Genomic DNA, 24,375 nt, shown 5'->3' on the forward strand with positions numbered 1-24,375 from the left:
TGAGAAATAAAAATTTGATTACTCCCTAGCATGGGGGACCCCTAAAATCCCTACAATACAAAAAACATTCTATACAAATAAGTGTTAATATATCAGTAAAGAACATAGAATTATAACAAGACACCACCAGTAAAATCGAACTCAGACACAAGAGCAAGCAAGTAAATGCCCCAGTTCTCGATCATTTCCTCGGCGTTAATGTGATATAAGCAGATAATACAAAAATTCACTGTTGAAAAGAAACCAAGTACAATCCAAGTTCAAGAAGCACTTTTCGGTTCTGAGACTTGCAACCAATTATTCTTAATGTGCCAGTACCAGTGCCATTTGGCATCACTTTTGGCTACTTCACAGTATCTAAGGTAATTGAGGCATGCTAAACCATGCGTAATGTATTAGGGCAGATCAAAAAATAACCTCTTGGCAATTCAATTCATAACAGCATGAAGTCTTACCAAGTCTTCCAAAAAGTTCAGCATATACTGTCAGTTTAAAAGAATGAAGGTCTGTTCTGCACCTTTCTGGAATGGTGATTTCTTCTTGTACTATTTTCACAAGTCACACTCATTAGCAACACCATAAGAAACGAAGTGACATGAAGAACAAGGTCAGATTGGCACATTAGAATCTATCTTCAGAGTGTTGATTTGTAGACTGAAATGATTCTTACAACAGGCCAACAGCCATCTTCAGATTATTTGACCTCAAAGACCCATCACGTCAAAACCCCATGCCTCTTCACAGAAGAAACGATGTACTAAATGTACAATCATGGATCCCAAGTAAAAAGTATAATTTATAAGATGACACTAAATCTATTCAGCGGCAAGCATCACAGGTTCAGCACTATATTCCATAGTTTTCATCTCAAACTGAGGCTTTACAGGGAACACAAAAATAGTAGAAGCAGCGACTGAAGGTTGGAATGTAGCTGAATATCTTGAGGAAGTCACAGTAACTCTGGGCAGCTGTTGCGCACCAGAGGCCAGCGGAACAAGTTTGTAACTTAAGATATGCTCCGACTTAGGTAAGACAAAGATTGTATCATTGTGAGACCCAGATGAAACAAAGCTTTGTGAATCCAGTAATGAATACTTTATCTCCTGAAGTAACTCTGTCTGGTTCTGAACTATGATGAAGTAGGTGAAGGGATCTCCAAGGACACCATGAGGTGGACATTTCAAGCTCACTATCAGTGGAGATGGTTCCACATTCGCATCAGGAAGTTTATGTTTGGTCAAAACCCCAGAAACTCCTTGATTTAGTGGCCCTGTATCTCTCATCCATTTGAGGCACACTGTACCAATTCTCGTCCTAGGGGTATTAGCCACAGGGATGACAGAAAAGACTTTCTTATATTCCTCACCTGGCACAACAATATTGAGTGGTGCAGCATCTGTGTGTTGGTTACTGGCTGGATGCACCGTACAAGAGTTTTCCAAGGAATTATCATCTTTTTCAATAGTCATTGACAATACCCTTAATGGTACCTCAGTGCAATTTTTAGCACTGACAACAAGTATACTTGTTTCATTCAGTGGCAAACATGGCATCTTCTCAGCATCAGCAGGGGGCTTAACTCTAGAAAGCAGTAGTGCATCACGCCGAAATGGCAGCATCATATGATGGCTAATCAAAACAGGAGTCTGCCCTTCAATCTGCAAGCTCTTATGAACATGAATTTTTTGCATATTAACATCATGACCCTGAGACGAATAGCTTAAGGAAACATACAACATAATCGGCTTTGGCCTGTGCCATTTTATTTCTAATTTACAGGACCAAGATTCTCCGCCGTTAAGAAATGGAACGGATATCAATCCAAATGAGTGCTGAATATTTCTGATGTTGTCAGAGGTTGTAAGAGCATTTTCATCACCTGGTCCAGAAACTCCAAGGAGCTCAACATGATGACTTTCAGTTGAATGTGGCTCAAATTCTCTTGGACTCACCAGTCCACCCCCTCTGGTGTCTACAAGGTTTATTTTCAATTCACCAGAGTAAACAGAATGGCCCTTTGAGGAAATAGTAACTGGAACTATGAAATTTTCACCAATCAATGCAGGACCGTCAGCATCCACACTCAGATCAACTTGAGCATCAGGTTCTTCAACTTGAATCGCCTTTTGACCAGAAAATGATTGAGCAGGATCCTTGGTTGGGAAACTCTCTAAACGCTCCTCGAACTTCCAAAGTGGTAGATCATCCATGGAGGCAGGACTTTCAGCCCTACAGCAGATTGTGAAGTGGGATCCAATTCTTAAAATTATCGATATGCAATCAAGCTTTCCACTTCGATCTGTAAAAAAACAAAGAGGCCATACACAATGGAAACAATAGTATTAAGCCAATTATAGACAGGGTAAATTATATGCAAAACCTGACAAAGATCGTAAGAGATACAAAAATGTACAAAATTCTTTCACCTCATCTAAAGATGAAACATGTACAAATTCAAATAAGGATACACTACAACACTCTTAAACAGTGATAATTTTCAAGTAGAATCCACATGGAAAGTGAATGTGAATGAAATCTCGGCGTTTAATTCACACAGTTTGATTATGTCATATACATAATACTTTGTATTAAATTAGCAAACTGCAATATCTCCTCTGCCTTGTAACACTTCAAAAACCATTAATTAGACAGAGTGAACATCATGCACCACTGTCAATTTTCCAATTATACAGAATCAAGTGTTACACTGACTTGTCTTTCCTTTACCTACCTGAGTTTTTTGTATATCATTCTTGTCCTTTATAACTTCCCCGTTTTCAAATCAACACAGGATTTTAGACAGATTACACAAACACAAATTAACATCTGAAATGAATTACAAGCAAATATGCTACAATACTTACCAGATTTAACATCATAGGTCAACCTTAGCCATTTATTTGTAGAAAGTGCCAAAGCTGGAGCAGTCTCTACTCGATAACCTGCTTGATTGGTAAAATTAGTGGGTGATGAAGCTTTTTGAGAGTTCTGGATGACAAAATTACATTCTGACTGATTGAATTGGACATCTATTGCATCAATCTCAAAAGTGAGAGGAAGTTGCGATAGGAGAGACAGCGTAAATTGTGTAGGCATGCCTGGCTTGACTACTTGTTCATGAAATGCAACCGAAGCAAGTAGAACAACTCTTAAGGGGCTGACAAGATCAATTTCAATGTGAAGAGGAGAATCTTTAGTTACCCTAAGATTCTGATCAGCACCTTTCAATGCAAACTCTGATTCCCCAGTAACAAGGCCCAAAATCTCCTTGTGAATAATCTCCCTCTGTTGGAAATTTGGAGGACCAGCTGGGCCACATTCTTTATAGGTAGAATCTCCAGATGTAATGGGCAATGCAGCCATCTCAAGTGAATACTCAAGAAACTCTTTTAAAGAACCATCTTGACTAGCACACTCACGCAAATAACCCAAAATTTCCCAAAGCAGCGTTGTCCAACTTTCATGCCTATATAATTTTACAGCAGAATCAAAATATTGTTTTGCATTCTTTATCTCTCCGAGAGAAAAATATTCTTTAGCAATGTGAAAACTGCAATATGATGCCATCCTTGGAAATTTTAAGCCAGCGTAAACTTCATAGGACTTTTTCAAAAGAGCAATGATTTCAAAAGAATCCTGGAATCTCTTTCCTTCTGCAATAGAATAGCGAATGAACTCCTCATCTGTCAGACTGCAGAGGCAGAAACAATGAAAAAGAAGATTCAACATTAGTTTAATAGACTATAGCTAAATACTTAAGACTCTGTCAGCAGCAATTGAAACTTACGGTTGCAAAGCCACTTCCTCGTGACCTTGCTCTAGTAATCGTGCAAACTGCCCAACATAAGTAGAAGGTATAACTGATTCAGCAGGATTATTACTTTCGCCGAAAATCTCCCACATGGAAAGAGCAAGTTCCAAGCAAGATCTCTTCTCCATCAAGTAACGAGATGCCAGCTGCCAAGAGGTAACAAATGTTAGAACAACTAAAAAATCAATTACAAAACTTCAAATCCTCATTAGAAACCTATTTGAAGATGAGCACAACATGCTAGGATCGGCACATTCAGCAGGATATAGAGTACAAATTTCTTCCCACCATTATTGTCCATTAAGAATCTACTCATGTCATTGAAATATTACAAATGCATTCGCTGCAAGAGGCAATACCGTAACAGGATTTGATAACAGGTGTTAGAAGGAGACCTGATACAAGCTCATGTACCAGAAAGAAAAGCAAAAGAAGAGAACAAAAGGGAAAGCATCAAGGTTTTTCTCAAGAAGAAGGAATAATGAAGCATATAGACATCTCCAAGGACATAACTAATGCTGCTCTACAGCATGCAGGTGCATATGGCTATATTGATGGATCTTTCACTAATGAGTTTTAATAACTTCATTACTTGTCCAATCTTCTAATGATGAGACATCAACAAGACCTTGAATAAAGATCCAGATTTTCATGATATGGTAAAGTTTATGACAGACACCTAAAATATACAAGCCTATTGGCCTTATTCCTTAACAAAATGAAACAAAGGGTCAAACTGAGAGTTAGCAGCATAAACAAATATGGACTTGTGAATGAAAAACACAAGTTTCCTGATCTCATAGGTCCTATGCAAGAATAAGAAGTTGCTCACGTGGGCTGTTGGGAATTTTGATGTCCTCTGCAGTACAGAGCACCCCCAAACAGGAATAACAAAGAAGCACCTCAGTATAGAAAACAATACAGTAGCTTTGTTCAATTAGAGTTGACACACTGTTTAGTGGCATGACTTCATAATATAATTTTAGGCCTCACCCGCTTTCATCAAAATGATATAGCTAATCACCTGATAGTAATAAGCTGGTTGAAGTTCCCACTCAGTCAGAGCCTTGTCTTTGACGCCCGGAACTTGGGCTGGAAGGGCTGGAAGGTTTTTGGAACTAGTTTCTAAAAGCTCGGCAAAGACCAAAAACTGTCTACTTAGCCATTCCCAGTGAAGAAAAGTAGCTTCTGCTGTTCCAACAAGCTTCTTGTAAGAGGTACAGTGCTGACGGAACCATAAAATTGCTTCTACAATTTTACCACCATGCAGTAACAAAGTTGATATCTTGAAATGCAGTTGTTCTGCAAGTGTTTTTATCTCTACTAAGCGTTGTATTGCAGGCAGCCTGGTAGATGTCCCAACCATCTGTATATTAAACCAAGTATCAATTTGAAAGAAAAGGTACATCGATATTCAACATTTCAACTTGAAAAAAAAAATAGTATATAAAACAAAAGTGCATGTAGAACATTCCTTAGACATTTATATATTCAATTATACCATCAAGGTGTGTAGTAAAGCTTTATTTGCAAGGAACACTGCATGTAATAGAGAAGTAAGATGACTTTGACCTATTGGTCAGAGGATCCATAATAGGTAATTCTCTTCTAGGAAAAAGGTTAATAGCAAAAACGATATGCCGTATCTGGTAGAGAAGTTACATTTGCACCTACTATAGCCTAAGCTTCAATAAAGGTGTACAAGGGATGTGAAAATTAATCAAATGATTATCACAGTAAAATGGCTGTCCTAATTCAATTTACTACTTAAGGGCAACTAGTTGCAAATGAACTTAACATATATGACAGGATCTCCTATGGAGAGGGAATATATGTATCATTACCTCTCTCAATGCATGATATGCGTCCTCATAAAACTTTAGTGCTTCAACCCAATCTCTACGAAACTCTGCATATACAGCAACCTGCAAAATTAATAACACGATAACTAGATAGAAATTGTTTCAAGTCTTAAAATTCAAAGATTGATCAATTATGCATTTGACAGTGACTCTCTGCCTTTAGCGGAATATTTTGGTTCCATAAACAACATATTAATATGAACTAAAATTAGTAATTATCACTCTTTTTTATGATCGTTTGATAGGTATAGGGAATTAGCTAAAAAGGATACAAATGTATAATAGGAAGGCGATCAATTACATGTTTACAAAAAAAAGTAACTTCCCTTTTCTTCAAATGAAATTATGGGCAAAATTTACAGAGCCTAACGTCCCTTATCCTCAATGGGAATTATACAGGGAGATATGTACACAGCCAAGTGAATCTGTTCAGGGTTGTATTCATCTGACACTTTCTGAAGAAGGTTTACATTTACGCGGTAGTTACTAACAAACTAAAGCAACAGTAAAAACTAGATAAAAGAGGAAATCTGTGATGTAGAGATCATTTAAAATCCATTTCATATAACAACAGAATATAGCTAAAAAGCATATTCATCTCTTTCATTAGTAAAGTAAAGATGAGTGATCCACCTTGAAGCAACAGCGGATATGCAATTCTGCAGAGTTGAAATTTCTCTTTTCAACCCGTGTTTTTACACGTCTTCCTTCCTCCCGGTAATATATGTGTATTAAGTCGGCCAACACGCTTCCTAGCCTGCAAAAGAAGTACATAAGAAAAGATATACACACAAGATAAAAAAAAAAATAAAAAAAAAATATGTGTACGATAAAGAAACAAGAAGACTATCATGCCTGTTAAGGGACTGCTTCACTTCAGATGAATCTCTCATAGAAAAGTTTACAATGTACTTGGAATCCAATTCCACTCGTTTGCGCAAGGCAGCCATACGATCTTCACTCATATCATCTGTTTAATAGCAAGTTAATAATATTTCATAAGATACTCCACGGCTCAAGATACAGTTCCATTATTCACAACAATTCCGTCACATGGACTACAATGCATGTCATGATGGTTCCTATGGGCATAAGTTTAAGGCACAGCAATTGTTGCGTATTTAGTTCAAGACAATCATAGTATAAAATCATCTACTGAAGATTCAAGATCTACCCCTCAACAGCAAGCATTTACCTTCGGGAGATGTTTGCACCACCACCACAACCAGTTTGGTATTCCTTGTACGAATAACTGTTCTGCCAACGATAATAAATCCAAAGTAAGGAAAAAGAAACTATAAAAAAATCATGTCCTTAACCATTAAATTACTCTTATTTAGTTATTTACGCATCCAAACTATTGAAAGAACTGACAGGAAAAGAAGGATTGAAATATGAAATATTAATAAAATACACATGGAACATTCAAATGAGGAAATCATAAGAAACGGGCATGGTGAAATCCAGGAGTAACCAATGAGATTGACATTGCATCTCTTCCTAACTTACATAACCCATTTCACTTTCACCTTTTAACTTTTCCTCCTCTGCCTCTATTTCCAACAGAGATTAAGAATAAAAACTCTTAGATCATATAATTTGGGCGAACTAATTACCTAAGCAATTTATCTATAATTAATAACTAAAACAAAAGGAAATAGCAACCACAGTACTATGTATTTACACATCACATCCAACTATCCTTCCGGCTCGTATATCTCAATAATATCAGAGTCACTAGAGTGAAACGCAAGGTCACAATCAAGCACGCTGCAGTAGCTAGCATCTTCTAGATCAAATTATGCTCAAAGCCTCCAACAAGTTTTCAAGTTTCACCCTTGGATCCTTGATTTAGCTAGAAGGTTTGTAGGTCGAACGCTACAGTTAAAAGTACTTAAAAGTGGAATAACCATGACTTGCCCGGCCTAAAAATCCGAACTATACCCATCTAAGCAAACTACATAATGGTATGATCTAATACTTACTAATCTCCTGCACTACAATATAATGTAGGGCTAAAAAGTGTCATGGCATTGTATTGAAATATTGAATAGCATGAAGCTATGGAATACCAGTTCATACGATTAAACGGCTTATTCAACAAAACCCCATCAATCAAAATCACACATTCAGTTTTATGCAAAATTCAAGCTCCCTATCAAATTCTAACCCATCAACATTCAGCAAACAATAACACAAATTGCAATAAAATTAGCATTACTTGTCATCATATATTCATATCCCAGCAATCAACTCAAGCATTTCACAAATTAAATTAGGGTTCATCAAAAAATTATCAAAAAGGAGAGAGAAAGAGGGAAAATTACTTGAGATGATCAAGAAGAGTAGAGAGCTGAAGCCACTGAGAAGGGTCACCAGAAATATGATCAGAAGAGAATAAAGCGACAGCAACAGAAGGGATCTTAGTGCGATGCTTAAGCAACCAATCTCGCTTAAGAATGCCGGCAGGCGGCGACGAAGAAGAATCGGCGGAATCGATGGGTTTTGCGAAGACGGCGATCTTGTCGAAATCCGGCAATGCAAGGGTGTTGATCGGGGGTTTCTCGGCGTTGAGGTGGGCGGAGATTGTGGGGTGGAGCTCCGGGCAACCCACCAAGGTTATCAATGGAACTGGGGGTGTTCGTAGCTCTTCTGGGTATTCCTCCATTGTTGTTGAATTGAGGTGATTTGGGGTTTGAATGTGATTTAGAGAGGTGGGGTTGGATCTATCATTGATTTTGGATGAACAGAGAAGAGAGAAAGTGCAGAAATGGGGGTGTTGTGGTGTATTTGACCCGAGTTTGATTGCCTGAAAGTGAAGGTGAATGGTGATGGATGATGGTCCAGGAGTTGTGAATTGGGGCTAAGGAAATGAACGCTCACGGTGAGTGAGCGAGATTGAGGCCCGTTCTCTTCGGCTTAGTTTTAATTCCATTTCTAATTTTCTTCTCTCGTACACAACGCAAGCAATTAACAACACAAGCAGCCTTTTCTTTTTTTTTTTCAAGCGAGTGAGGTTGGATAAATTGATAAAAGTTGTCATATTCTTAGACTTGTCAGTGACAATAATAACTTTATCATCAACAAACGGAATACTGTAATCTTTGTGCAAATGATATAAAAAAAAAAAAACAATGTAATCTTTATGCAAGAATGGTATTTTCGAGGTCTTTTGTAACCATCAACAATGAGTCCTGCAAGTCTGCAACGAGCGCAACCCTCGTGTTTAGTAAAAGTTGCAAGTTTTAACTACAATCCTCTTTTTTTTTTTTAGCTCAAACTGCATACACATTCTCAAAGTTATGTCAATTTAAGAAGGCATATAAGCTACAAGCTTTTATCTAAAAAATGACATGTGATTATACTTAAGTTTCATGTTAGCTTACAATCACACCTTGACATTCCATGTTACCATTATTTTGTGGCTCACTTAAGATTCATTGGTGTCAATTTTGAAGAAGTTTTTCAAATGTGAATTTTATTTCTTTTAAAATACTGAATAAAAAAGGAGATACCAATAACTAGAAACCTAAAATATCGAAGGTGATCATCATCATCATCAACCTCATCAAGTTTGTTGTGGAACACCTATAATCAACTAATTAACATTGTTAACAATGCGAAGAGGTATAGATTGGATTAGGGACCATATGAGCACAAGGTTAAGGTGTTTGTATGCAAAGCAATATGCTCGCGACTTGTGCAAGTTCATGATGAAATGGTTGTTGGATGGTGGTTGATACGGTTAAAGATGATGGTTAGGAAAGAAAAAAAAAATTGAAGTCATGCACCACTCATGTGATGGTTTTGGGTGATTTATTTATAGTCAGTTGCTGAACTTCGCACAAAGGTTCTAGACTTCTAGTCGAACAATTTTTTTTTTAGAACTTTAAAAGTCCCAAATTGACACTTTTTTTTGTTATACTGAATAGCATGTCATTTATCATAAAATAACTAATTTATACAACATTTTCAACATTTTTATTCTAAAACTATTTTTTTTTTATAATCATACTTACATTCAAAATTACATTATGATAAAGAAATAAAAAAAGAGCCGCTAATTATTAAGAAAAGACTGTTCTAACCTTCTTGTACGCCTTCCATTTTAATCTTCCTTATACCTTATAAAAAGTAGGAGATTGCGCTTATGAATAGTGCATGGACCTATATGCCCTTCAAAATGTTTGTTTACGTTCTTACCCCCATATGTAATTTCTTACATTTATGTCCTTCCATATGTACAAATGTAATAATGAGTGTTAAGCTTTCTCTCTCCTTACATTATGCACTTTTATATTATTTATTTATATAAAATATATTATAGATAAATTAAAAGTTCACCTCTCATGATCAAAATCAATAAGATGATTTATTAGATGGATGAATTTAAAAGATCTTTCTATTCAATTAATTAAATTAAATGGAAATTAAATAATAAAATTTAAAATGTTCGATATTTAATGGAGGTTATAGCTTAATTGCATGACAACTTTATCAATTGGACAAGCAAAAAGGTGTTTATTTGTGAAGGTCAAACTTAACGACTTACACATAATTGCGTTTACATGACATTGAGACCAACGAAATGAATCTGATGATTTTGCCAAAATAGATGTACTAGGAAGAAAGGAAACCAAACTGACTACGGTGAAAAAGGGAAAAAAAAGCAAGAAGAAAGTCAAGGGAATTATCAAGGATTTAAAGGCTACAATTGGGGCTGTATAATACTTTTTCTACTGCAAAACCAATCCACATTTTTGGAAGAAAGTTGCAAATGCAAGCTGATATTGTATTTTCTCTGATTGCATGATTGTTAATGATGCGAGTTTGGTGTAACTGTTTCTCTTTTTTAGTTTCATATAGTTAATCTCATATAATTTATGTAGAGTAATGACTAGGTTGGGTTAAAGTATACACTTGTAAATACATGCTTCGAAATTTTTTTCCATTATTATATGCATATGCAATGTTAAATTACTTCTGTAAGTATATAATATGTGCTCTATGAATTTTTAATTATATTTAATCTATCCGTGTTTGTAGATGTTTTTGCAATATTGCTCTATTGAATAATTGCATAGATGTTTCTATAGGAAAAGTTGCAAACAGCTGGTAAAGTTGTGCAGGAAAAATGAAAAGTTTAAACATAACCCAATATAAACATTTCATTAATTTATTAAACTATTTTATCTAAAAACCCAATGTCGTAAAGATTTTAAACACAACCCAATACAAATATCAAGAAAGGACAAGTCACTCCGCACGCATCGCACGCATTTGTTGTCCTAGTAACAAGAAAAAAAAAATGTCACCAATCTTCTCGTGTACACTTATGGTCGTGCACTCAGCTACTAGTACTCACTCCATATAATCTCCCATAATTTTCAAAACTAAAAAATAAAAACAAAACCCCCCCCGCCTTCTCCACTCCCGAAGAACTCTCCTTCTCTTCCCAAAAACCAAAAGCAAAAACAAAAACCCTCCATAAATTATTCTCTGAGAAATTGGAGTTTTACACCAAGCTCAATCAATGTCAACATTGGATTTAGATCCTGACGAAGTTTTCGCCGACGATGAAGACGATCTCAACGCAAATTCTCTTCTTGTATTTCTCTGCTTTTTTTTTTTTTTTTTTTTTTTTCATTTTTACACAATTTTTATCAATATTTGTGTTAATTGGGGTTTTCTGAGTTTGTAGGACAGAGAATCAAGCAAAGAGTATGTGGTTTACGTTGTTGATGCTTCCCCCAAAATGTTCTCCACTTCTTGCCCTGCTGTAAGTTTTTCTTCATTATTAATTACTTTTTTTTTTTTTTTTTTTTTCATTATTAATTACTTATTGTAGGTAATTTGTTGAAATTTAATTACAAAATTAAGCACTTTTATCATTTTTATATATTATAAGGAGTTGTTTATTGTTTGACATTAGTGCATGTGTTGTTCGCCCAATTTTCTCGAATTTTCGTCGGAAGTTAAATTATATACTCCCTCCGTTCTTGGGTATAGTAAATGATTCGAACTTTTAGAAACGGAGGTAATGCAACGGATCAAGTGTTATACTCCCATCTAGAAAGATATTCTTGTTTGGAGTACTATTAACCAAGGATCCAGAACCTTGGTTATTAGAGAAGTACTCAACACCCATTGATATAAGAAAAAGTTAATCATATGTGGTCTTGTTAGGTTCGTCTTTAATTTTTAATAATATAAATTTTATAATGTCAATGCATAAAGATGTGTCTTTGTTACATGGACTTGGGTGCTCTTGTCTAACATGGGTATGTGTCCAAGTGTCTAACTTGCCTGTTTTGTGAAAAATTTCCATGATTTTGAACTAAAATGAAGGTATGACATGGGCAGTCGAGGTGAAATGAAGAATTTGAATAACATAGGATGTGCACATGAAGTTGTGCGAGACAAAGGGAGCCGAGTGTAGTATAACTACCTAGATATGGAAAGTGGCCTATTATCTTGGACGTACAACATAACCTACTAAAGCTTGAGAAGAGAGGGGGGGGGGGGGGGGGAGGGTCGTATCTTAAAAAGTAAGTGCTTTTTGATAGCTTAAAATTGAAAGAGTAATTTTTAATTTTGGGCTATTAAAATGTCTATCATCCAAATAAGAAAGGAAGAAGATAAGGATGCCTGGAAATGTTTTGAACTATTGTACACCATGATTTTATCTATCTACAGTGTGACAGTCTAAGACCAGGCAACACTGTAACAGATGACTGACATATTTCATTTTTGTTGACGTAACCTTTTTTTTCCCCCTTGCAGGAAGATAAAAAAGATCAGACTCATTTTCAAATGGCTATCAGCTGTATCTCCGAGTCCTTGAAGAATCGTATTATTAATAGTTCCTATGATGAGATCGCAATTTGTTTTTACAACACTGTAAGACATTCTCCAATGTTTAGTTAAATCTGTTGAGTGTTGACCCATAGTTCTATCATGAGTTATATCTTTGGAACTATTGTTACCATATACTTTAAACTAGTGCAGTGTTTGTCCTGATAGTTCGTGTATTAGTTTTCATGCTTCACTGGATATTGTCCTTAATGTAGCTGATGCATTTGGCACTGCTTGTCTAATTTACATGAGTCAATTGAAGTTTGAATGTCTTGCATCTGTGCATTTTTGTGACATGTTGCTAACTTGCTAAAATTTCCAAAAAAGATTGAGACTTGCATCTCCATATGCTGTAGTTGGTTGCTCATTGAAATAAAATATGTGACTGATATTGACCCCTGCAATCCTTCAATTTGTCAGAGATAAGATTATACTGCTGGCCTGTTGCCTTGTAACCCGCAACCTGCAACTCTTGCAAGGAGCAAAAGAGTTAGGGACTGTAATAGGAGATTCTAGAGAAAGGTTATTTTAAATTTTTGAGTGTGCATCAAGGCTATTTTGGTGTTTTGTTTGTTAGTTAGTTTGTTTGTTTTTGTGTGTGTGTGTGTGTATGTGTTGTTGTTGTTTAATGTTATTTTCACATGTTTTGATACCTTCTGGAATCTAAGTGTATACTTAGGAAATATCACAATTAGAGGGAAGAATAATATGGTTCTGGTCTTGTAGAGAAATAACTAGGGCTATTGAAATGCTAATATCTGCCATCTACTTTATGAGTTGGTATGTCTTTTCCAGTAATAACTTTGTGCGAAATCTGCGAATCATATCAAAATTGCTGTAGGTTGCTAGTGATTCATCTGTGTTTTCTGTTTACTCCAGTCTTTTCGTTTATATACTATGGTTCTGTGATTTCTAGGTCATTTCAAGTAGCAAGAATTAAATGAGTTCTATCATTCCATGTGCTTCAATATGAACTATGCTTTTATATCATGTATTTTTTTAAAAATTTCGATTGTCATCATTTGCAGCGAGAAAAGAAGAATTTGCAGGATATAAATGGTGTTTTTGTATTTACTGTTGCTGGTGAAGATGGTCTTGGCAGGCCAACAGCCAGGCTTATAAAAGAATTTGATCAAATTGAGGGTAAAGCCACTATTTTTTTTTTTCTTTGATTCGATTTGACATGCCATAATTCTAATAATCTTATGGTTTTTCATCTATACAATGTTCTCCACTTTTTCTCAAGTTACAAGAAGATAAAAAAATCGAGAAGAGAATCAGCTATTATATGTTCATGTTGCAATTGTCAAATCATTGTCCTAGGTCTGAAGAAACTTATTTCATGTTGTCTATTGCCTTACTTAGCCTACTTGGGCCCTCTAGTTTGACTTTCTCTACCATTTCAAGTATCTAGTGTTCCTGATATACTGGATGTTTTGTGAAGGGTTCTTGGTTTGGAAGTGATTTTAGCTTAGATATTTTATGTTTCTGGGGATATAATGCTGGTAGAATTACTTAATGCTAATTTTTTTTTTTTTTTTCTTTTGCTCTCTTTGGTGCTTCTCCCTAGTAGTCTGGTAGTGTTGTCAAGCCTGTTGGAATTAGTTGTCTTGGTACCCTGTGTGCTATCAGCTAGGACTTCGGAGGCTTGTTAGTTTGTCACTAGAGTTGGAAGCTATAACTTCAATTTGAGCATCCTTCTAAGGAAGTTTATTTAGGGGCTTATATTGTCCTGCTGGTTTTGTTCCCTGTCAACTCTTGTGTGCCAGTTCTTCTTCCGTATTAAATATAGAAGGAAAAGTATTTGTTTGAAAACATGAAGATGGAAGGTTATTCCCTAGAGATTTGGATGAGAAATTAATGATAAGCCATGTTTTCTTCACCACAATTATCGGGGGGGGGGGGGGTTTAAATGTGTGCGTCTATAACCTATGGACAACATTTCATGGTTAAGAAAGATTGGACGTGTTTGGGACACTTTGGCTGAGAATAAAATTTTAAAAAGTTTAGGCCTTATCTGTCTTACTCCTATATCTTTTGGTTTTCCCTATTTGCTTTTTGCACACTTTTCTATTTCAAGCTATGTATTACAACAAAAAAAAAAAAAAAAAAAAAATGATTGGTTGATTACATATCTGGAAACTAAAAATCAAGATAAATTCTAGGAAAAATTGTCACGAACTACACGCTTAATAGGGTTATTTGGAAACAACTACCCACTAAAAATTTTTATCAAAAAAACTACCCTAAATTTAAAAAGTTAGAGTAGCACTACCCATTTGCATTTTCCGGCGAGAATGTCCGGCGCGTGGCCCACTACGGTGCAATGACAAATTGGACCTTAATTCGTAACCCTAGGATAACCAATTTGAATTAAAAGCAACAAATTTAACTAATTTCAAATTATCCCCAATTTCTAAGAATCCTAATTTTTCTAATCGTTACACCCTAACATCAAAATTCATAATTAATGGATCAAAGAGAAGAATTACCTATGAATTGCATACCCTACTTGTTTTCACTTCTTCAATTAGAGATTTTCAGAAGAAAAATTGAAAAGTGGGCCCCATACGCCGGACTTTCTCGCCGAAAAATGCAAATGGGTAGTGCTACTCTAACTTTTTAAATTTAGGGTTGTTTTTTTGATAAATTTTTTTATTGGGTAGTTGTTTCTAATACCCCTATTAAGCGTGTAGTTCTTGACAATTTTTCCTAAATTCTACGAAGATTCCACATGACTATGTTTTGAATCTTTAAAGATTCAAACTACGATAATCAAATATAAACGGTGGAGTATATGATTTTGGGTCGTTGCAAGGGATTATATACTAATGTGTTTGTGTTTTAGGCATCTCCACTTGTCAAATTTAACTTATCACTTGATATATGTAATTTGATCATCAATCATCTTTGAGTTTGTTGTTAGATAAGACATGAAATTGTATGGAAGAAAGTTTAAAGGTGCACATAGAGAGATCTAGAGATGTAGGAAGCGGGGGAAATACAGCTAAATTGGACAAAAATGAAAGACTCGGGGAGGGAAATGTGTAGGATGGATAGTTGTAGAGTGACATTGTTGCTTTTATTTATGAATGTATTGCAAATAAGTAGTTGGGGGCCTATATGAATATGATCAACATGTTTGCCTCACGTGGTTTGTTTGATCATTCAGAGTTCTTCATGAAAAACATAGGAAGCCAGTATGGCATTGTGTCTGGATCACGGGAGAACTCTCTCTACAATGCCCTTTGGGTTGCTCAAGCGCTTCTACGCAAAGGGTAATATCATCTCCTGAACAGTTTGTTGTCATTGTTGCTCTATGCCCTAAATAAGCTTCATGCTTAGCTCATTACAGTATGTGAAACTTGTATCTCTTGAACTGAAAATATAACCGAAGGGATTCTTCTTCAGATCTACAAAGACAGCTGAAAAACGTATGCTTCTGTTTACAAATGAGGATGATCCATTTGGGACTTTGAAGGGAGTAACAAAGATAGACATGAGAAGGACTACTTTGCAACGAGCTAAAGTAAAACCCTCAGGATCTATTGAGCATCTCTTTTGCTGGGCTGAGATGTCGCTCTTATTTGATGCTGTTTTGCATATTTTCAGGATGCACAAGATCTTGGTATCTCAATCGAACTTCTTCCCCTGAGTAATCCTGATAGAGACTTCAACATGTCCCTTTTCTATGCTGTATGTGAATGTCTTCCCTTATATTGTTCTCCATTAGCTTCTTTGGTTCATATAAATACCTGAAAACCCCTGCCGGCTTAGGACGTGCTTGAATTGGAGGGTGATGCTCTAGCTGAATTCATTCCCTCGTCTATAGAGAGGTTTGAGATCAAAACTTTTTCCTGGTTTTCTGTAACATTCTTTGCATGATTTATGGGCATAGTATTGCAACAAAGCCTTATGTTTTCTTTTGCTTTGTGTGTGTGTGTGTGTAAAAAAGAGTTTGTTCCCCTCTTGTATTCTTATAAATTATTTGCTGAGATTGTGAGATTGGTTTTCTGTATATCATAACACAAATGGCGTATTCTCTTGTATTTATGAAAATGCAGATTGCAAGACATGAAGGCTCAGCTGAGAAAGCGCATGTTCAAGAAACGCAGATATAGAACATATACACTGTCAATTGCAAATGGTGTATCTGTACAACTGAGTGCATATGCTCTACTTCGTCCTACTGTTCCAGGTTTTTGTCAACCTAATCTTTAAATATTTACCTCAACCTATTTGTTAGCCCCTGATATGATCCCTTGCTTTGGTTTTCTAGGAAATATTACTTGGCTGGATTCTACGACCAATCTTCCTCTCAAGGTTATTATTGCTATCCTATAACTATATCCTTTCTTGGCTTTTAGCATGTATATATTCAACATCTATTTTTTAGCTGTTTGTTGTCATATTACATGCAATGGTCTACAAGTAACTCATGAACTTTATTGTAAGATAGGAATATAGGATTGAGGGTGTAATAATAGAAATCCTATCAACATAAATGATTTGTAGCATCGTTATCTTACTACATTTTTCATATTTTGAGGGGGTGGGGTGGAGCCTGTGGATGGGGGGGGGGGGGGGGGGAGGGGTGGAGGGAGGAGGAGGTTGATGTTAGATAAGGAAAAGAGTATATATTAGCAGAAATGGAGCGAATTCAAGCAAGAGGGCAAAATGTCTATGATGAAATGAGTAATCACAAGAAAATCCAATTCTCGTTGACCTGAAATCAGCAACTCTAAAAGCCTCAGCCAACATTAAAGTGAACACTGAGAAGATATGTGAATGGGCCCTTTCTTATCTATAAATCGGTCTCTCCAGTGAACGATAGGATAGAAAACTTGGGGTTGTTTAATAATGTTCAAGCTATAATAAGCTATTGTTTTTTTTTTTTATTATTTTTTTTTTCATTTTAAATATTTTTATGTCAAATCTCAAATGTAGAGATTTAAGTTTCTTTTTTTGTATTGTATGGTTTAGTGGTTTGACTACCTTGGTTGATTGAGCATGTGATTACCAAATGTAGGGGACTAAGGTGAGGAAACAGGAGAGTAAAAGAAAATATTAATTTCGGAGTCATTTGACTGTAGCGTTTAGGTCCAATTTCAAAGGACGTTGGGATTTATCTTCTTTCAATCAATCAATCAATCAAAGCCTTAATCCCATAAGTGGGGTCGGTTGGGATTTATCTTCTTTATCTTTAGAATTTTATTATTTATTGAAATTGATCTGCTCCTCTTCTTTTTGTTGGGTCTTTTTAAGTTCAAAGTTTTCTCAAGTAAATGTTGTTGTTAGGACGTCCAACCGCCATCCTCATAAACTTTAAAAGTTGAAGTATGTAAACTGCTGTATTGATCTTGGAAAAATATAGGGGGTTTATCCTTGTCACAGGAATCCATGGTGTTTCTGACTTTTTTGCAGACTGAAAGGTCCTTAATATGTGCCGATACTGGTGCACTAATGGAAGAAGCTCCCAAGCAGTTTCAAGCTTATAGGGAGTAAGTTTGTACTGATTTTTAGTTTTTACTTAATTGGTCCAGAACATTTACCTGTTAATAGTTTCTGCCTAGTTCTTCATATAAAAAGCTTTTTTGTAGCTTAGTAAATTTAGTCTTTCAGATTCTTATTATTTGCACTATATTGATTAAATGTTTTGAATAAATGTGCCCTGCAGTCAAGAAATAAAGTTTTCTAGGGAGGAGATATCACAGATAAAAAGAGTCTCTTTAACACAACTTTGCCTTCTTGGGTTCAAGCCATTGAGTTGCTTGAAGGATCATCATAATCTGAAGCCGTCAACGTTTTTGTTTCCAACTGATGAGGTAAGTTGATATACTTGCAATATATGTTGATCATTGATCATTATGGCTGCACAATTAATCATAAGATCCTACTCATCCACAAACTCCATTTGAAAACAACAAATTTAAATGTCTACACTATAACATGTTGGGCTTCTAAGAAGGAGCACATTAAAAAGATGGAGGTTACGGAAAGCGCATGTTAAGATGGATGTGCGGGAACACTCTAAGAGATAAAATCAGAATGAAGTTATTCGCAAGAAAGTGGGTGTTGCAGACATTGCAGACAAACTAAGAGAAAATCGCCTGCGTTGGTTCAGGCATGTAAAACAGAGACCCAGGGTGCCGGTACGAAGAGTGGAAGAGTGAGGTCATGGAGAGGTTAAACGGGGTAGAGGAAGACTGAAAATGACTTTGTTGGAATAAGTATGGAGGGATAAGAAGCATATGAATTTGCATGAGAATGAGTTATTTGATCATAACGGGTGGAGGAGGAAGATTTTTGTGGATGACTATATGGTATAATCACTTTTGGTTCAGCCGACCCCACTAATGGGATTAAGGCTTTGACTGATTGATTGATAGCATATGAACATATACATCACAACAATGCATGCATGAAAATACAGAACCAATATAGAACACCAGGCCAATATTTTAGCATCTTTAGCATAGAGAAGTTTGGGCTTGTTTTGACTTTTATCAAAAAATTTGAGCTAGCTTCAGGGCTTAAGATTAACTCGTCCAAATATAGAGCTTACTATATTAACATCTTATGTAATGATATTCTTTTACTCTTGCTTAACTCCTTGGAAAGTTGTGTCATTCAGTCTCTTAACTTACCTTTGGGTTAATAAAATTTGAGTTTCATTTGGGAAAGTCTTAAGATATTAGATGATTGATAAAGCTTTAATTTTCCATTAGAGACCAGATCAGCTTAACCAGTCTTGTCTCTTGGGTCATCTCCCCCCCACAACTCTTTCATTTGAGGAAGAATTGGTGTCTGGTTCAAGGTTATTCTTATCCTTTTGTGGATTATATTGTGCAAAATCTTAGAATTTTGTTTGTGATGTATGCATCATTGGTCCCCTTCATACACATCTATGGCTAAATGATGAATATAGAAAGAAATGGAGGGTTGTGTGCTATGTATTAACACAGCTTGAGCTTCATAAATGGCAGAAAATAGGAAGAAGATAGTGAATTTTGATTAATAAACTGAATCACAGCACTTTTGTATGATAATTCCACTTTCAACAGGTGGATTCTCTCCTAATTTAGCCTTCGTCTAAAGCTAACCCTAAACATTCAACAGTATTCTACATGATTATCTATCTCTAATTAGCTCTATTTATAGAGCATTTCCCTAACAAACTAACTTCTCCTTCAAGCTACTAACAACTTTATTATAATACTCCCTGAATTGCCCTTCTTCCCTAACATCAGCTCATTGTATTCTGTTAATCTCATCTATTTAGTTTTTGTTGGTCTTTTTCAATTTCTTGTTTCTCAAAATTCTTTGAGAAAACATTATATTTTATGTGTATGCTTTGTAGGATACAATTGGCAGCACTAAGATCTTCATCGCATTGCATAGCTCTATGTTGCGGCTTAGACGGTCAGTAGCCTAATCCTTGATCTCTGTGCAATCAAGTGTATCAACTTGTAGCGATTTGCTATGCATAAACCACCTCGACTGAGGTAGATTTGACACAATTTGTTGATTATGAGATTAAGGCTAGTGACAAATCTACATTTTGGTGACTTGTCATCTATAGAATTGCCAGGTTTTGATTTTTACACATGTTATCCTGAACCTGAAGTAATGCAGCTAAGTAGTTGCTTGATATATGAAGTTCCAATGTAAGTATTACATAGATAAGACTAGTATAGTATCTGTGAAAGACATGCAGAGAAAGCATTTTCCAAAAGCAAATGTTTTTAAAAGTCGAATAGAATAAGTATCAATGTTGCTTCCGTAGCTTCGGTTTCTGGCTTGTCATAGCTTTTCAGTCATTAGTCTTCACGTTGCAGCTTTGCAGTTGCATACTTTGGCAGTTCAACACATCCTCAGTTGGTTGCGCTCATTGCTCAAGTAAGTTTTCTTCATTTATATTGCTTCAAATTTCTTTTTAAGTTAGATTCCAGATTTACATGGTTTTACGAAGTAATATTTTCTTAATTTCCAAGGGATGAGAATTTCAAAACCCTACTTATTTGAAACTATTACATCAGGAGGGAATTCCTTGTCACCGGCTTTAATAGGATCTGACACTTTTATGGTTCTGCTCAAGTAAGCAGGGTAGAGGGTTTTCTGAGCTTAAATGGACCTTTTACATTTTTTTTTTTTTTTTTTTTTTTTGGATTTGCTCATTTCTGAAATATATATAGTGGTGTCTGGTTGGAGCATACTTCTAAACAAATGGAGAATAAGAGAGGTAGTCATAAACGGCAGATATGATATCATATCATCAGTGTGTATTGTGTAGAGTAATATACAAAGTAGTTAGCTTCATTTGCTGGTACCAATAAAAGCTTCATGTTTTCTTAAGAGCACATCTTCCAGACCAAAGCTACAGTAGTTAACTATGATGCTACCTTACTAGTTTATATAAAATTTATTAAGCTCGTTGTGAAATGCTGGATTATACTCAAATTTACATCTATCTCTACCCTAGCCATATGGGTTGGGGGATGGTGGCAGAGAAGAGGGGCAAGAAGTTTTCAATTTCTATCCTCTTTTAGCATTCAATTACACTCCCCCAGTCCCCCTTCCCTCCACATAAACACACACAAGGAACCACCCCCCCCCCCTCCTGCTCGCGCGTGCGCATTTCCTTTATCATTTTTGCATGCCATGAAACAAACTCAGTGCTGGTTTGATCTTCTTTTCTTGCTGACCGCAGGATGAGATAATTACTGCAAGTGGTCTGGTTGAGCCTCCTGGAATGCATATGATTTACCTACCATATTGTGATGATATACGAAACCCTGAAGAGGCAAGGAATGATTTTTGTAGATTACTTTGTAGGTATATAAGCCAATTTCTCAATTTTCTGCTTAATTGATCTTTGGAATGATCTTCAATCTTTTGCAGCTTCATATGGATGTCACTTTTACGACCCCTCGTGCATCGAATGAAGATATTCAGAAGGCTGCAACCCTTATGAAACGTGTAGATTTAGGAGATTTTACAGTATGCCAGTTTTCTAATCCTGGTAATTACTATTCAAATGTTGCCCACTATTTAACCGTGTTCTTATTTGATGCACATTCTGGTCACTTGGGAGTCAGGGCTCCAACAATAGAAAATAGTTACAAAGAATAACAATGCTGTTTTTAACATTCTATTATTATTAGAGTTTGATGTTTCTTAGTCAATTATTCTATAGATTTGTCTTGCATCACAACGTTCAGCTATTTCATCTAAAATCATCTCTTAGCACTACTCAAATCTTGTTGCAGACACTGTGCATGCTGCAGGGAATATTCCTACTACGATCTTGCTATACCTTGGCTATCACATTTATTCTTCCTTTTAATTTTTTTTGTTGCTCTTGCTTCAAGAAAAGGCTCTCAAAATATGAGATTTATTTTCGCAGCCTTGCAGAAGCACTACGCAGTATTACAGGCCTTGGCTCTGGAAGAAGATGATATACCAGATATCAAGGACGAAACCCTTCCTGATGAAGAGGGCATGGCCAGGTAGTGTGCTAAACTAATTTGGTTTCTAGTTTGTTCAACTAACTTGATTTCTTCAGCAGCTCTTGACACCTTATTGCCAGGCTTCCTGATTTTTTTTTTTTTAAAAAAAAGAAAATACTGCACCCCTCTTGTTTCCTACTCTACTTTGCTGTTCCTGCTTGCTTTTACACCATTTTCAATGCACATCTGTGAGCATTAATTACATGTATATTACTTATTATTACACGAAAAGTTAATATTTGAAAACTACGCAAGACTTTAGTCACTCCACTATGAGTATGTTTTTTCTTATACATCAGTGAATAATCATGCATGGTCAACATATTGGCTCATAACCATGAGGTAGTGGGATCAATCCCCACTAGAGGCAACTTGGGGGTGGGGATTCCCTTACTTTCCCCCTCCCACTCCCAAGGGGCCTTGCCTGTATACCCGGGCTGGGTTGACCAGTGTGAAGCTCAAGTCCGGTAGTGCGCATTCTCCTTACCTATAGAAGAAAAAAATTGGCTCATAAAAGTCCTATTAGGAACATCAATATGAAATGGAAGGAGTGTTATCTACAAAGATTGAACTCCTTTTTTTTTCCTGTTATTCTCAAATATTCTCAAAATAGAATTGGACCATGGCCACAGAGCCTTAATAATTGTTTTTCATTTGTGATTCATAACCTGAATCTGCTGTGTTATATCCACGACAGGCCTAGTGTAGTTAATGCAATAGAAGAATTTAAGTCGTCTGTCTACGGAGATAAGTATGAAGAAGGAGAGGGTATTGTTTCTGAAGCTTCCAGAAAACGGAAAGCTATTGCTGAAAAGGCATTACAAGAGTCTGCTAACTATGACTGGGATGATCTTGCTGATAATGGAAAGGTTAGATCTTAATTTGACATCCTCGTTCATCATAATGTTCTGCAGTATATACACTTTCGTCTCTTACTCTTGATTTCCTGCTTGCTTCTGTTTTCTGTGTGGCAGTTGAAAGATTTAACAGTGGTAGAGCTAAAAATTTACCTCTCAGCCCACAAACTTCCTGTTACTGGAAAGAAGGAAGCTCTCATTAGTAGGATCTTGACTCACATGAAAAAATGAATCTGGTATTCACAGATTTATTCTGGGGACATATTAGCTAGGTTTTTGGTTTCAAAAAAAAAATATTAGCTAGGATTTTGACTCATTTGGTGGTGTACAAATGTCTGTAGACAGAGGGCAAATTTTCACAACATTAACAATTCAACATCTCTGCCTCTTGGGCTCTTACCATGCTTGTAGAGGTACAATGCTGTATGCCATCCTTTTCAACTCTATTTTTTGAACATTTGGTGTTAATCTTGAATGATTGGATGCCAAATATGTCGATGGTTTAATGTTGTTCCTTGTTACTACGTATTCATGGTTGTGTTTTCTGCCTCTCTGATTTTGTTTGTGTTCACTTACACTGAAAGGAGCTTTGCAAAATCTGAACTTAGTTAGTTGTATATTCATGAGGTCGCTATATGCCTTCAGTAACGGCATGAGATGTAGTGATGCAGAGTCTTGTATGGTGCTATTATATGCCTTCAATTACTGCACAAGATGCAGTGATGCACTGTCTTGTATGACAGACAGGCGAATAGACGGTAGTAGAGGCAGCATCATCTCTTTTGAATCGTTGTGTCTTAGGTAAGTGTAACCTGGGGAGTGCATATTATGCTGCTTAATTTTTTTTAATTCTTATGTTATCTTATTTTTCTTTTTTAACTTCATCTGACACTTTCCTGAAGATTCTTCAAAAGGCTCTCTTTTTTTTCCACTCTTAAGATTCTTTTGAAATCTTCTCTCTAAGAATCTCTCTGTTGATCAGTTATCAATCTTTGTCTCACTAAATCCCATTTAATAAACTTAACAATGGCAGCATCATTTTCTGTCTTGGTATCTTTTTTGGGTGTTTTTTTTACTATAAATATTTTCTTCCTGATAGTTGAGGGAGGTATGGAGATAAGGCATTATCGAACCCGATAATCCAAATTATTTAATGATAAAGTAGGTTTAACTGTATCTACATAAAATGGACCTACATATGGTACTCAAAAGTGGGACAGAAGATTTTGATTCTATTTTCTCATCGGTTCAAAATTTTGTTACAGTGATATCTAACTACAGCCTGGCCAATTAGGCCTTTATTGGTGATTTGGTGGTAAGATTAGTGTTTCTTTCAAATGCCCCAGAGCTTTTAAATGATACTGAATGATTAAGATTAGATACACAATGTATTTACTCTGTAACTGTATTACTAGTCATTCGAAGAATGAGATCAATTGGACCAGCAATCCAGCATTTATCTTGAAAACTAACCGATAAAT

At 35.9% G+C, this 24,375-nt stretch overlaps 2 protein-coding genes across 2 annotated transcripts; one reads left to right on the forward strand and one right to left on the reverse strand.

The window, feature by feature from the left end:
- On the reverse strand, nucleotides 1-8,502 carry LOC145602125 (uncharacterized). Its single transcript, XM_081658287.1, has 9 exons — nucleotides 8,001-8,502; nucleotides 6,869-6,930; nucleotides 6,529-6,643; nucleotides 6,307-6,430; nucleotides 5,656-5,736; nucleotides 4,836-5,177; nucleotides 3,788-3,957; nucleotides 2,865-3,691; nucleotides 1-2,299 (listed from the first exon to the last, which is right to left on the reverse strand). Exons 1-9 carry the CDS (start codon nucleotides 8,339-8,341, stop codon nucleotides 816-818), a joined length of 3,546 nt encoding a protein of 1,181 aa, XP_081514413.1. The 5' UTR covers nucleotides 8,342-8,502; the 3' UTR covers nucleotides 1-815.
- A 2,573-nt stretch (nucleotides 8,503-11,075) lies between these two features.
- Nucleotides 11,076-23,410, forward strand: LOC145601939 (ATP-dependent DNA helicase 2 subunit KU70-like). The gene is made up of 19 exons (XM_081658028.1): nucleotides 11,076-11,281; nucleotides 11,375-11,452; nucleotides 12,457-12,573; nucleotides 13,557-13,671; nucleotides 15,701-15,806; nucleotides 15,940-16,057; nucleotides 16,141-16,224; nucleotides 16,306-16,364; nucleotides 16,593-16,726; nucleotides 16,808-16,851; nucleotides 17,953-18,029; nucleotides 18,206-18,353; nucleotides 19,889-19,950; nucleotides 20,367-20,427; nucleotides 21,239-21,331; nucleotides 21,430-21,550; nucleotides 21,935-22,037; nucleotides 22,735-22,906; nucleotides 23,012-23,410. The coding sequence occupies exons 1-19, from the start codon at nucleotides 11,207-11,209 to the stop codon at nucleotides 23,123-23,125; spliced, it is 1,881 nt and encodes a 626-aa protein (XP_081514154.1). The 5' UTR covers nucleotides 11,076-11,206; the 3' UTR covers nucleotides 23,126-23,410.
- Nucleotides 23,411-24,375: the final 965 nt, after the last annotated feature.

Source organism: Chenopodium album, chromosome 21, assembly GCF_948465745.1.
Source record: "Chenopodium album chromosome 21, dcCheAlbu1.1, whole genome shotgun sequence".
Lineage (NCBI taxonomy): Eukaryota > Viridiplantae > Streptophyta > Magnoliopsida > Caryophyllales > Amaranthaceae > Chenopodium > Chenopodium album.